The 15,002-nt window shown below is 47.1% G+C and overlaps 1 protein-coding gene and 1 pseudogene across 1 annotated transcript in view; one reads left to right on the top strand and one right to left on the bottom strand.

Moving 5' to 3' along the window:
* POP1 (POP1 homolog, ribonuclease P/MRP subunit) overlaps positions 1–8,813 on the top strand; it is a 35,487-nt gene extending 26,674 nt beyond the window's left edge. Inside the window, exons 14-16 of the mRNA XM_038745170.1 lie at positions 365–519; positions 6,097–6,423; positions 7,357–8,813. Of these exons, the coding sequence (XP_038601098.1) occupies positions 365–519; positions 6,097–6,423; positions 7,357–7,981 (1,107 nt within the window). The 3' untranslated portion in view covers positions 7,982–8,813. The remainder of the gene's footprint in view (positions 1–364; positions 520–6,096; positions 6,424–7,356) is intronic.
* A 5,323-nt stretch (positions 8,814–14,136) lies between these two features.
* LOC119927648 lies at positions 14,137–14,270 on the bottom strand (annotated as a pseudogene).
* Positions 14,271–15,002: the final 732 nt, after the last annotated feature.

The following is a 15,002-nucleotide window of genomic DNA, read 5'->3' as shown; positions in this document are numbered from 1 at the left end:
GAGCACACTTGTGTTTTTATGTTAAATTTGCGGATTGATTTGTCAACAATTGGCAAAACTTGTCTTAAAAGAGAATACCTGTCTTGTTTTGCTTAGTTGAGGTATAAAAATTACTTCTATAATTCATTCAATCATATTTATTGAGAGCACTGTACTAAGCACTTGGGAAGTACAAGTTGGATAATCTTTAACGAGAGGTAAATCAGCATTGGAATTTAGTCCTGTCTTGCTTCTGGTAATCCATACAACTGGGTGACAGAAATTCAGTTAAACACAATTAGAGAAGGATCAGTTGTTAGTTTAAGCAAGCGTTGTGACTTCAGGGTGGTAAATTGCCTGAACCCTTTTCTGATATTCATCCTAGGTCTATCGCGGCGCACGCGTCGGTGGGTTAAAAGAAGGCCTGAAACACTCTCAGTATAAGGGGACGCCTCATATACCAAATGACTGCCCGGACTGCCCTGCTGGAATAAGGTTTGCCAAAGAACAAGAAGGGAGTCTTCTTGAAAAGTACAAAAGGTAAAGAATTGGATTCCACTGAAATGCGATAAAACCTTTAAGATTATTAAAAAGCGATATCATTAGCAGCAAACTGACATTTGAGCGATCTTAGGGTTCTAGCCGTACGGAGTCTGACTGGCTTAGCCCACTGTTGGATAGGGACTGTCTATATGTTGCCAACTTGTACTTCCCAAGCGATTAGTACAGTGCTTTGCACACAGTAAGCGCTCAATAAATACAATTGATTGATTAGGTGAGAGAGGTTAGATAAACTGGTCGTCTTTGTCTTGACTTTCTAGCCCACGCTCAGCTAGAGATAACACCGAAGCAAAGAAGGACTTGGTTTATTCATTCTGTCCTTCAATCGTTTTTATTGAGCACTTACCCTGTGCAAACCACTGTACTAAGCGCTTGGGAGAGTACACAATATAACAGACGTGCTCCCTGCCCATTGTGAGCTCGCAGTCTGGAAAGGGAGACAAAATTGATGCCTACGTAAAAGGCAGATCTATACATAAGTGCTGTAGGGCTGGGAGAGGGGAAGAGCAAAGGGAGTGGGAGAAGAGGAGAGGGGGGCTTAGGGAAGACCCCTTGGAGATGTGCCTTCAGTAATGCTCTGAATAATAATAATAACAATAATAGCATTTATTAGCACTGTTCTAAGCACTGGGGAGGTTACAAGGTGATCAGGTTGTCCCACGGGGGGGCTCACAGTCTTAATCCCCATTTTCCAGATGAGGTAACTGAGGCCCAGAGAAGTGAAGTGACTTGCCCCAAGTCACACAGCTGACAATTGGCAGAGCCGGGACTTGAACCCATGACCTCTGACTCCAAAGCCTGGGCTCTTTCCACTGAGCCACGCTGCTTCTCCGAATGGGGGAGGACAACTGTCTTTCTGATAAGAGGAGGGAGGGTGTTGGCAGAATGTTAGCGAGAGGTCGGCGGCGAGATTGATGAGAGAGCTCCGTCCTCGAGCTAACTGTCGCCGTTTCCCAAGATGTTTGCTAATTCATTCATTCAATCGTATTTATTGAGCGCTTACTGTGTGCAGAGCACTGTACTAAGCGCTTGGGAAGTACAAGCTGCTAATGATCAAATTGGCGCATGTGAGACAATGAAGACATGGATTTCAAGCTCCATTATTCTAAAAGTTTTTTTTTTAATTAATTTTTGCACGCAGTTTAAAACTGTGAAGGAAAGGGATAAGGTTCTGACTTGCAAGTACCAGGATGTTGCAAGTAGAGGATTTAAAAATACTTGACTTTGACGTTTCTTAACAGATATGTGGGTGTCTTTTTTTTCATCCTCACAATGCTGTGAAATGTCTTTTGAAAGACCCTGTTGGAACTAGTTTCCTTTATCCTCAGTTGAAGGAATGAGTTTATGCGTCTGCTTTAAAAGCTTGAGCTATAAATCGTATACGATAAGTTCGCCCAGTGGCCAGTTTTCACCCTTTCCAATTACCAGTGGCGATTTTCCCTCTTAAATGAACGAGAACTACCATATTTACTCACATAATCGCCTCCACCTCATAACTGACGCACCCTGGTTTTAGAGTAAAAAATTATCGTTTTACCACACAACGATAGTACGCTAGCACAGTGCCCTGCGCAAAATCAGAGCTCAATAAATACCGTTGCTAATGAGAAGCGTTCCAGGGGAGCAGAGGTGAAAATGGGACAGAGCAGATGGAGTTGGTTTATTCATCAAGACTGTTGAGTTTGAAGTGACCGTTGCGTTGGCGAAACCAAGGAGGAATTGGTCCACCACCGTGTCAAAGACGGTGGAGTCCGTTGAAATTGTGTACGAAGAGGTTATCGGTGACATCGGAGACAGCGTTCTCATTGGAGCGAACGCATTAATTGTGGTCCAGAAAGAGCTGGTGGTAAAGAAAATGTATGCCCAGTACAGTGCCCCGCACACAGTAAAAGCTCAATAAATTCCATTGATTTGATTAACAGAACTGGGAGCAGGTTGCGAGGCAATAGCTGGTTGAAGCTTTGGGCAGGCTTATTTGGTTTGGGGCCACTGGAGCATGTTTGAAAGCAGAAGGAAAGGAGCTATTTGGGAGTGAGAGGTTGAAAAGAGCAGTAAGGGAGGAGAGTGGAAGCAAGGGCTTTTGATAGGTGAAAAGGAAGGGGTCAGGCAGCTGGGAGGTAAATTTTAAGAGCAGACGGGGGTACCTTGCGAGACGGAGAGGAATAAGGAGAGGAGGGAGTAGTAGAGTGGTGAGGAAATGAAGAAGGGACCTTGGGAAAAATCATACTTGTTAATTCCAGTTTAACCAAAAAAGCAGTTGGCAAGGTCGTCATAAGTTGGTCGTCATTATGTTGCCAAGGTCATCATTATGTTGCCAACTTGTACTTCCCAAGCGCTTAGTACAGTGCTCTGCACACAGTAAGTGCTCAATAAATACGATTGATGATGATGAAGTTAGAGAAGCTTTGGGGGGCTCGGGGGCTTCAGGAGGGAGTTGAAGGTATGGAATAAAGGGTGGGGGGTCAGCAGGATGGGAAGAAGCCGGAGTTGGAGATGCCTGGAAGGTGAGGACAGAATCCGGGGGTGAGATGGCAGGTTAGATCGATCGGTCAACCTGTGGTATTTATTGAGCGCTCAGTGAGTGCAGAGCGCACTGTTCGAAGCGCTCAGGAGAGTACAACATCACAGACACGTTCCCTGCCCACAGCAAACTCCCTCTGCAACCTCGACTTGTACTCGTCAGGTTAGGCCGGAGCCAGACAGGCCCCTGGAGGAGGTGAGGCATTGTCTGTGTTATCTTTCTAAGGGCTAAGGAGCCGCCAGCCAGTTCTTCCAGGTAAACTGAGTTTGAGATATATTTCCGGCCAGTTCTATGTATGTGTTCCTGTTACGCACGCTGTTGTTCTTTCATCTAGGGAAGCGGCGTGGCTCAGTGGAAAGAGCCCGGGCTTTGGAGTCAGTGGTCATCGGTTCAAATCGCGGCTCCGCCACTTGTCAGCTGTGGGACCTTGGGCAAGTCACTTAACTTCTCTGTGCCTCAGCTCCCTCATCTGTCAAATGGGGATTAAAACTGGGAGCCCCCTGTGGGACAACCTGATCGCCTTGTAAGCTCCCCAGCGCTTAGAACAGTGCTTTGCACATAGTAAGGGCTTAATAAATGCCATCATTATTATCATTATCTAGTTTGCACGTTTCCCTACTATTGTGGCATTTATTAAGCATTCATTCAATTGTATTTTTTGAGCACTTACTGTGTGTGAAGCATTGTACTGAGCGCTTGGGAGAGTACATTATAACCACAAATACACATTCCCTGCCCATAACACTGTCCCTGTCTTATGGAGGGCTAACAGTCTTAGTCCCCATTTTACAGATGAGGGAATTGAGGCCCAGAGAATAATAACGATGGCATTTATTAAGCACTTACTATGTGCAAAGCACCGTTCTAAGCGCTGGGGAGGTTACAAGGTGATCAGGCGTCCCACGGGGGGCTCACAGACTTCATCCCCATTTTACAGATGAAGGAACTGAGGCCCAGAGAAGCACGGTGACTTGCCCAAGGTCATACAGCAGACAGATGGCAGAGCCGGGTTTAGAACCAACGTCCTCTGACTCCCAAGCCCGGGCTATTTCCACTAGGCCACACCGCTTCTTATTAGGTTGTAAGATCCTTGGGGATCTTTTCTTATTCCCTCCTGTCCTGAGTACGTTGCTTAAATATCAGCCGTTTTTACAATTCATTCATTCATTCATTCAAATGTATTTATTGAGCCTATCACGCAAAAGGTCCCCGGTTCGAAACCGGGCGGAAACGATTTTTGAGAAGCAGCGTGGCTCAGTGGAAAGAGCATGGTCTTGGGAGTCAGAGGTCATGGGTTCAAATCCCAGCTCCGCCAATTGTCAGCTGTGTGACTTTGGGCAAGTCACTTCATTTCTCTGGGCCTCAGTTCCCTCATCTGGAAAATGGGGATTTAAGACTGTGAGCCCCACATGGGACAACCTGATCACCTTGTATCCTTCCTCCCCAGCGCTTAGAACAGTGCTTTGCACATAGTAAGCGCTTAAGAAATGCCATCATTGTTATTATTATTATTGAGTGCTTACTGTGTGCAGAGCACTGTACTAAGTGCTTGGGAAGGACAAGTTGGCAACATCTAGAGACGGTCCCTACCCAACAGCAGGCTCACAGTCTAGAAGGGGGAGACAGACAACAAATCAAAGCATATAAACCAAATAAAGTAGAATAAATATGTACAAGTAAAATAAATAAATAGAGTAATAAATACATACAAACATATATACGTATATACAGGTGCTGTGGGGAGGGGAAGGAGGTAAGGCAGGGCGATGGGGAGGGGGACGAGGGGGAGAGGAAGGAGGGGACTCAGTCTGGGAAGGCCTCCTGGAGGAGTTGAACTCTCAATAGGGCTTTGAAGGGAGGAAGAGAGCTAGCTTGGCGGATGGGCAGAGGGAGGGCATTCCAGGCCAGGGGTCGATGGTGGGACAGGTGAGAACGAAGCACGGTGAGGAGATTAGCGGCAGAGGAGCGGAGGGTGCAGGCTGCGCTGGAGAAGGAGAGAAGGGAGGTGAGGTAGGAGGGGGCGAGGGGATGGACAGCCTTGAAGCCCAGGGGGAGGAGTTTCTGCCTGATGCGCAGATTGATTGGTAGCCACTGGAGATTTTTGAGGAGGGGAGTGACATGCCCAGAGCGTTTCTGGACAAAGATAATCCGGGCAGCAGCATGAAGTATGGATTGAAGTGGGGAGAGACACGAGGATGGGAGATCAGAGAGAAGGCTAATGCAGTAGTCCAGAAGGGATAGGATGAGAGCTTGAACGAGAAGGGTAGCGGTGTGGATGCAGAGGAAAGGGCGGATCTTGGCAACGTTGCGGAGCTGAGACCGGCAGGTTTTGGTGACGGCTTGGATGTGAGGGGTGAATGAGAGAGCGGAGTCGAGGATGACACCAAGGTTGCGGGCTTGTGAGACGGGAAGGATGGTAGTGCCGTCAACAGTGATGGGAAAGTCAGGGAGAGGGCAGGGTTTGGGAGGGAAGACAAGGAGTTCAGTCTTGGACATGTTGAGTTTTAGTTGGCGGGCAGACATCCAGATGGAGATGTCCTGAAGGCAGGAGGAGACACGAGCCTGGAGAGAGGGAGAGAGAGCAGGGGCAGAGATGGAGATCTGGGTGTCATCAGCGTAGAGATGATAGTTGAAGCCGTGGGAGCAAATGAGATCGCCAAGGGAGTGCGTGTAGATCGAGAACAGAAGGGGACCAAGCACTGACCCTTGGGGAACCCCCAAAGTAAGAGGATGGGAGGGGGAGGAGGAGCCTGCAAAAGAGACTGAGAAAGAACGACCGGAGAGATAAGAGGAGAACCAGGAGAGGACGGAGTCTGTGAAGCCAAGGTCAGATAGCGTGTTGAGGAGAAGGGGGTGGTCCACAGTGTCAAAGGCAGCTGAGAGGTCGAGGAGGATTAGGACAGAGTATGAGCCGTTGGATTTGGCAAGCAGGAGGTCATTGGTGACCTTACGATCAAAAGCCTAGACACACGATGTAAGTTTTAATATTCCTACACGATGTAAAATTGGCTTCCGTTTTATTTCCTTTTGGCTAGGCGCCCACCTGCCAAGAGGCCGAATTATATCAAGTATGGCACTCTGACACCTTTCCGCTGCCCCTGGGAACAGCTCACCCAAGACTGGGAAGCGAGAAGCAAAGCTGAGGTGGGAGCGATAGAAATGTCATCGCCTGGGAGCGAGAAGAGTCCACCCGGAAGGCAGCCCGTGTCTTGTCCTCGGCAGGAACGTGAGCCCAAGCCGCCTGCGGAAGGGGGCACGTCTGAAAACCAACCCACAGAACCCGAAGAGGAAATGGATGCGGAGTCTCAAGGCTCCCACAGGGATGATGGCTCTACCACAAATAGCCTCTTTCATGTTATTAGGTTAGTTAAAATGACCTGCTCACAGAAGCGCGATATTTTTACTTATGTGGTGTTTTGATATTTTATGTAACACCTTAAAAATACGAATATCAGAATAGGGTTTGGAGTTCTCTGTATTTTAATGACTGAATGAAATTACTGGGCGAGGGAAGAGTGGCAGCTGATTATCAGATCTTTTTTTAAAAATTGTATTTCAAAGCGTTTTTCCAGCCTCAGTTGAGTGCTTACCGCCCAGCTTACGTGGAATTCTTGGAACGCCTCGGAGAATGGGAGTGGTTTACTCCGCTTTGTGGAAGGGTTGTTCTCATGGAGAACAATACCCGCCAGAGCATCGTTCTTGAAGAGCATGTTGACTACGAGCGTGTCTTTTGAATCACTGAATCTGTTCCCTTCTAACTCATGGAAAAAAATGTTTCCACTTTTAAATGTCCGTTGGCTAGGTAGGGGTGCTGTTCATCGAAAATGGAGGGTGACAGTGCATCCCTCTAGTCTTTAATTAAGGTTTTTTTGGGGGTGAGGGGGGTGTCTGTGTGTGCAGCAACAATGCCTAAACTTTTTCTGTTAAGGACTCTTTTGGGGGACCACCTTGATTTCCTCCACCACATTCACTGAATAATCACTCAAAAGTTGATGATGATAGTTATCTTTATCCATCAGATTGTTTTTCCTTTCCAATCATCTCCAGGGTCATTTTCTCCTTTTTCTTCCCTGCGATCCCCTAGTTGCTCACCAGCTCCTGTTCCATTCTCCCTGGAACATCCCCTCGCGACCCCCTTCTTTCCCTACCTCACCGTGTGCCCTCTTTTTCTATCCCTCCCCAAGAGTCGCGGTGAAAAATTCAACAAGGATGCGCGGCGCCGCTTAAGCCTTTTGTTGAGTTTATTGTTTTCAATGATGAGCTAATTTTTTTTTTTGTTTTTAATCTTGTACCAGGAGCAAGAAATTATTGAAGCAGCTAGCAGCCTGGTGCAAGCCTGTTCCCGGGAGACGCCAAGGGGCACGTCAGACTTCCAGGCCGGCCGTGCCCGAGTTGACTCAGGAAGCCTGCCTGACGGTCACCAACAGCCATCCAAGATCACTCGTGTGGGTCTCTCTGTCTTTGCTGAAGAAGGGCAGCCCCGAGCAGCACGCCCTGATCTGTATTCCAGCGGAGGAAGACTTGCTTCAGCTGACTGAAGATCGCCACTACTGCGGCCCTCAAGAATCCAAACGCTGCGATCCGTTCAAGGGCCGAGCCCTGAAGCTGAAGAAACGGAAGAAAACGGAGAAGGGGCTGAAGCGGGGAAATCCGGCCGGGGAGGCCGAAGATCTGACCGTCGGCCTGTGGCCGGGCCCTCTCCCGAACGTGGCTTCCCACTGCTCCAGAATTGTCCTCGGATTCGTCACTCAGGGGGACTTCTCGCTGGCCGCCGGCCGTGGCACGGCGTTGGGATTCGTCAGCGTGACCGGGCTGCTCTCTTTGCTGGCGGCTCAACCGTCAGATAGGAGGGGGTTGGTTTTGTTGAGAAATCCTGCCTCTCTGCAGTATCGATTTGCCAGAATTGCTATCGAAATATAAGGAACACAGAAAGGTTGACAGGCACCGCCACAATGAGTCAGTGGTATTCATCGAGCGCTTATGTGCAGAGCACTGTAGTAAGCGCTTGGGACAGCTTGAACCGCAAAATCGGCAGACCCCAAACTGGAACCGGAACAAGTTAAGGACTTCTTACTGTCGTATGGGGTGTGAAACCCCTTGGAAAATAGAACCAAAACCCTTGCAGTGTATTATGTGACTGGAAACGGACGTTGCGTCAGATGTTTACGTTGCTCAGGAACGCCACCGATCGCCGACACTCCCCTCGCCTTTTTAAGACCGTATTTAAAGAGGTTTCGGCTTAATCTAACAGAAAGCATTTCAGTGGTGATGTCTTATTTTGCGGAAGCGCGTTCTTCTTCAAGGAATGGAAAGAATAATTTTATTTTGGTTTAAGTGGCCAAAAGGCTCACGCCCTTTGGGGTGGGTGGGTCTCCGGTGGAAAGCCATCCCGGTCCTGTGGCTGTCGTTATAACCTGCAGTTGATTTCATTTCCGAGGTTCTGTTCGGTTTTTCAGTTTGACTGCAGGTGTAGTGTGTGCACGTCTACCCACTCTTACCGCAAGGGAAAAGTATTTTTATCCTTATGCCGCTTGCTAAAAAGCTGCCGGTACGTATAAAGCACGGCTCGCCTGTGGGAGGAAGTCGGCTGACGCCAGAAGCCAGGATCTCCGAGCCAGATTTGGAAGTTCTGTCACCTACACCGATACTGATCTGCAGATGGGCTAGAAGCCCATCTTCCCTGTGCCTTTTGCGCTGATGCCAATTGTATATCAAAGCCATTTTCTGTGGGAACCTCAGAATAATAATAATAATGACCGTATTAAGCGCTTACTATGTGCCAGACACCGTACTAAGCACTGTGGTTGGTACAAGCTAATCGGGTTGGACACAGTGGGGCTCCCAGGCTCAATCCCCGTTTTACGGGTGAGGTAACTGAGGCACAGAGAAGTGAAGCAGTGTGCCCAAGGCTACACGGCAGACGGTGGCAGAGCCGGATTTAGAACCCATGACCTTCTGGCTCCCCAGGCCCAGGCTCTAATCACTCTACCAGGCAGCTTGTAGTTTTTCAGAGGTAAGAACTAGATTATAAAACGGCCGGCCCCCGTAATGGGGGGGACCATCTGCGGTGAAATTATCCGCCGGTAGCCCTGTCTTCAGAGACTAGAGCAAAAAAGGATTCCGTGAGGTCCGCGTCGGCTCTGACGATCCCCAGGGTGATTTCCAGGCCAGTGTGACGGTGCGGCTGCCGATTCACCGTTCCGATTTTCCTTTCCTCCGGGGCCTCGGCCTTTTATTCTTTGCTGCACCTGTCCTGCTGTCAGGCTCTGCCTCCTGCTTCCGGGAGAGCCGTGGGAGCCGCGTGACCAGGCCGGGGTCGGAAAAGGATGATTTTTGTGCTTTGGTCAGCCAGTCGTATTTATTGAGCCCTTACGCAGAGCACTGTACTAAACGCTTGGGAGAGTACAATATAGCAGACACTGTACCCCACCATCCTCCCCTACCCCCCTACTGCTCATTCCATCCCATTCCTCCAGCGCTTAGAACAGTGCTTTGCACATAGTAAGCGCTTAATCAATGCCGTTATTATTATCATTCCTGTCTAAAAGCCGAGAATGGATCACTTACACCGGCCGCCTCTACTTTCTTTTCAACCACCTCAATCCCTCCAAAACTGAGCTACACTCCTTTGAGATTACTGCCTCCTAATAGTAATAATGAAGGTAATAGTAATGGTATTAAGCGCTTACTATGTGTCAAGCACTGTTCTAAGCGCTGGTTTACAAGCTAATAATAATAATAATGATAGCATTTATTAAGCACTTACTATGTGCAAAGCACTGTTCTAAGCACTGGCTTACAAGCTAATAATAATAATGATAGCATTTATTAAGTGCTTACTATGTGCAAAGCACTGTTCTAAGTGCTGGCTTACAAGCTAATAATAATAATGATAGCATTTATTAAGCGCTTACTATGTGCAAAGCACTGTTCTAAGCGCTGGGGAGGTTACAAGGTCATCAGGTTGTCCCACAGGGGGCTCACAGTCTTAATCCCCATTTTACAGATGAGGTAACAGGCCCAGAGAAGTGACTTGCCCAAAGTCACACAGCTAATTGGCGGAGTCGGGATTTGAACCCCTGACCTCTGACTCCAAAGCCTGGGCTCTTTCCACTGAGCCACGCTGCTTCTCTAATCCGCTAATCTGCTTCTCTAACCTCTTATCAGGTTGGACACGGTCCCCGTCCCACCCGTTTTACAGGTGAGGTAACCAAGTCCCAGAAAAATGAAGTATCTGGCCCGAGGTCACACAGCAGACAAGCGGCAGAGCCAGGATTAGAACCCAGTCCTTCTGACCCCCCCAGGCCCGTGCTCTATCCACTAGGCTTCCCTCCTCCACCTCCTCACAAAGTCTGTCACGTTGCTGTTCTTTTAGACTGTGAGCCCACTGTTGGGTAGGGACCGTCTCTAGATGTTGCCAACTTGGACTTCCCAAGCGCTTAGTCCAGTGCTCTGCACACAGTAAGCGCTCAATAAATGCGATTGATTGATTGATTGTTCTGTCTTTCTCGACCTCTCAGCTGCTGCTGGCACGGTGGGCCGTGCCGTTCACCCGGGAACACTCCGTAATCTCGATTTCCCCTGTCACGGCCCGCTCCGGGATTTCTTCTGGCCTCTCTTGCCCTTCCTTTGACGCTTCCTCAGCCTCTCTCCTGTTATCTGTGGTTGGCCCCCGAAGTTGGATCCTCTTCTCTCCTCACTCCCTTAGACCCCAGATGGTCCCTCAGATACCCACTACCTAGCCACCTTCATTCCATTGTATTTATTGAGCGCTTACTGTGTGCAGAGCACTGGACTAAGCGCTTGGGAAGTCGGCAACATCTAGAGACGGTCCCTACCCAACAACGGGCTCACAGTCTAGAAGGGGTGAGAGAGACATCAAAACAAGCAAACAGGCATCAGTAGCACCATTATAAATACATACTATTCAGTCATATTTATGGAGCGCTTACTGTGTGCAGAGCACTGTCCTATTCATTCATTCATCAATCAATCGTATTTATTGAGCGCTTACTGTGTGCAGAGCACTGTATTAAGCGCTTGGGAAGTCGGCAACGTCTAGAGACGGTCCCTACCCAACATCGGGCTCACAGTCTAGAAGCGGGGAGAGAGACATCAAAACAAGCAAACAGGCATCAGTAGCACCATTATAAATACATACTATTCAATCATATTTATGGAGTGCTTACTGTGTGCAGAGCACCGTCCTATTCATTCATTCATCAATCAATCATTTATTGAGTGCTTACTGTGTGCAGAGCACTGGACTGAGCGCTTGGCAAGTCGGCAACATCTAGAGACGGTCCTTACCCAACAATGGGCTCACAGTCTAGAAGGGGGGAGAGAGACATCAAAACAAGCAAACAGGCGTCAGTAGCACCATTATAAATACATACTATTCAGTCATATTTATGGAGTGCTTACTGTGCGCAGAGCACTCCTATTCATTCATTCATCAAACGTATTTATTGAGCGTTTACTGTGTGCAGAGCACTGTACTAAGCACTTAGTACAGTGCTCTGCACACAGTAAGCGCTCAATAAATACGATTGAATGAATTCTTCTCCCCCTACAACTCAGCCCATACACTTCATTCTTCATTGACTCATTCCATCGTATTTATTGAGCGCTTACTGTGTGCAGAGCGCTGTACTAAGCGCTTGGGAAGGACAAGTCGGCAACATGGAGTTCAAATCCCAGCTCCGCTACTTGTCAGCTGTGTGGCTTTGGGCAAGTCATTTACCTTCTCTGGGCCTCAGTTCCCTCATCTGTAAAATGGGGATTAAGACTGAGCCCCCCGTGGGACAACCTCATCACCTTGTATCCTCCCCAGCGCTTAGAACAGTGCTTTGCACATAGTAAGCTGTTAATAAATGCTATTATTATTATTATATAGAGATGGTCCCTATTCATTCATTCAACCGTATTTATTGAGCGCTTACTGTGTGCAGAGCACTGTGCTAAGCACTTGAGAAGTACAAGTCGGCAACATCTAGAGACGGTCCCTACCCAACAGCGGGCTCACAGTCAAGAAGGGGGAGACAGACAACAAAGCAAAATATGTGGACAGGTGTCATCAGGATAAATAGAAATAAAGCTAGATGCACATCGTTAACAGTAAATAGAATAGTAAATATGTAGAAGTAAAATAAATAGAGGAATAAATCTGTACAAACATATATACAGGTGCTGTGGGGAGGGGAAGGAGGTAGGGCTGGGGGAGATGGGGAGGAGGAGAGGAATTTCTTGAGGTGATCTACTCGTCAAACCTCTCTCTTGTCCGCTCTCCCTCTCTCCTGCTTACTCTTTTTCCTTTGCTTCTAGACTGTGAGCACTTTGTTGGGTAGGGATTGTCGAATTGTACTTTCCAAGCGCTTAGCCCAGTGCCCTGCACACAGTAAGCGCTCAATAAATACGATTGAATGAATGAATGATCCTCAAACTTCTCCCCACCATTCTCTTGTGCCTTCCACCTTTAAGACTCTTCTGAGACGCATCATCTCCGGGAGATAGTGCATTTTTGAATCTTTCATCTCTCTGCCATATTCCCCCCACAAAACTGCCACTTCAATCTTTGCGTAGAGACTTGGGCGTTCCCTAACCCTAACCCACTGCGACACCTGAACACTAAAAATTTCCAGTAGAAAGAAGTACTGGGATACATCAGGTACCTGTTTCCCCTGCCGGAGCGTAATCATGAAGGACAGGGACCATATCTCCTTATTATTCATTCATTCAATCGTATTTATTGAGCGCTTACTGTGTGCAGAGCGCTGGACTAAGCGCTTGGGAAGTCCAAGTTGGCCACATCTAGAGACGGTCCCTACCCAACAGCGGGCTCACAGTCTAGAAGGGGGAGACAGACCACAAAACAAAACATATTAACAAAATAAAATAAATAGAATAAATATGTACAAATAAAATAGAGTAATAAATCCATACACACATATATACATATATACAGGTGCTGTGGGGAGGGGAAGGAGGTAAGGCAGGGGGGATGGGGCTATTAAGTGGCAGAGGCAAGATTAGAACCCAACACCATTCATTCATTCATTCAATTGTATTTATTGAGCACTTACTGTGTGCAGAGCACTGTACTAAGCGCTTGGGAAGTACAAGTCAGCAACATAGAGATGGTCCATACCGAACAGCGGGCTCACAGTCTAGAAGGGGGAAACAGACCACAAAAAAACATATTAACAAAATAGAATAAATATGTACAAATAAAATAAATAGAGTAATAAATCCGTACAAACATATATACATATATACAGGTGCTGTGGGGAGGGGAAGGAGGTAAGGCAGGGGGGATGGGGCTAATAAGTGGCAGAGGCGAGATTAGAACCCAACACCTTTCATTCATTCAATTGTATTTATTGAGCGCTTACTGTGTGCAGAGCACTGTACTAAGCGCTTGGGAAGTACAAGTCGGCAACATAGAGATGGTCCCTACCCAACAGCGGGTTCACAGTCTAGAAGGGGGAGACAGACCACAAAACAAAACATATTAACAAAATAGAATAAATATGTACAAATAAAATAGAGTAATTAATCCATACAAACATATAGACATATATACAGGTGCTGTGGGGAGGGGAAGGAGGTAAGGCAGGGGGGATGGGGCAGAGGTGAGATTAGAACCCAACACCTTTCATTCATTCATTCATTCAATTGTATTTATTGAGTGCTTACTGTGTGCAGAGCACTGTACTAAGCGCTTGGGAAGTACAAGTTGGCAACATATAGAGATGGTCCCTACCCAACAATGGGCTCACAGTCTAGAAGACAACAAAACAAAACACATTAGCAAAATAGAATAAACATGTACAAATAAATAGAGTAATAAATACGTTACAAACATATATACATATATACAGGTGCTGTGGGGAGAGGAAGGAGGTAAGGCAGGGAGGATGGGGCTAATAAGTGGCAGAAGCGACATTAGAACCCAACACCTTTGACTCCCAAGCCCAAATTGTTTCCCTTCAACCACACTGCTAACCAGTTTGTCAATACCTACCAGCAACAATGACGGTTAGCCTCTTATGGCACCTATTTTTTGAAACGAAAATCAGGGGAGAGCGCGAATGCGGTCCCCCACTACCACAAATTACACAGTTGAGTTTCCCGCATTTGGGGAAATCGCAGGAGTCCGCACAGCCTGAGCCTCACCCCGGGAAAACCAATCAATCAATCAATCAATTGTATTTATTGAGCGCTTACTATGTGCAGAGCACTGTACTAAGCGCTTGGGAAGTACAAATTGGCAACACATAGAGACAGTCCCTACCCAACAGTGGGCTCACAGTCTAAAAGGGGGAGACAGAGAACAGAACCAAACATACCAACAAAATAAAATAAGTAGGATAGAAACGTACAAGTAAAATATATAAATAAATAAATAAATAGAGTAATAAATATGTACCGACGTGATCCTGGTGTCTCCCCTGCCAGGTGATATTTTACCTTTCTAAGTACTTAGTCTTTATTGAGCAACTGGTTAGCATTTATTGGGCAGCCATTCGTTTATTCATTCATTCATTCAATCGTATTTATTGCCCACTGTTATGTAGGGACCGTCTCTCTATGTTGCCAACTTGTCCTTCCCAAGCGCTTAGTCCAGTGCTCTGCACACAGTAAGCGCTCAATAAATACGATTGAATGAATGAATTTATTGAGTGCTTACTGGGTGCAGGGCACTGTGCTAAGAGCTTGGGAAGTACACATCGGCAACATATGTGGCAGAGTGGATAGAGCACGGGCCTGGGAATCAGGTCATGGGTTCTAATCCTGGCTCCACCCCTTACCTTTCATTCATTCAATCATATTTATTGAGTGATTACTGTGTGCAGAGCACTGTGTTAAACGCTCGGGAAGTACAAGTTTGCAACATATAGAGACATATATATATAGATAGATAGATAGATATACAGGTATA

This window comes from Tachyglossus aculeatus, chromosome 4, assembly GCF_015852505.1.
Source record: "Tachyglossus aculeatus isolate mTacAcu1 chromosome 4, mTacAcu1.pri, whole genome shotgun sequence".
Classification (NCBI taxonomy): Eukaryota; Metazoa; Chordata; class Mammalia; order Monotremata; family Tachyglossidae; genus Tachyglossus; species Tachyglossus aculeatus.
This window is presented reverse-complemented; position numbering and strand designations above follow the sequence as displayed.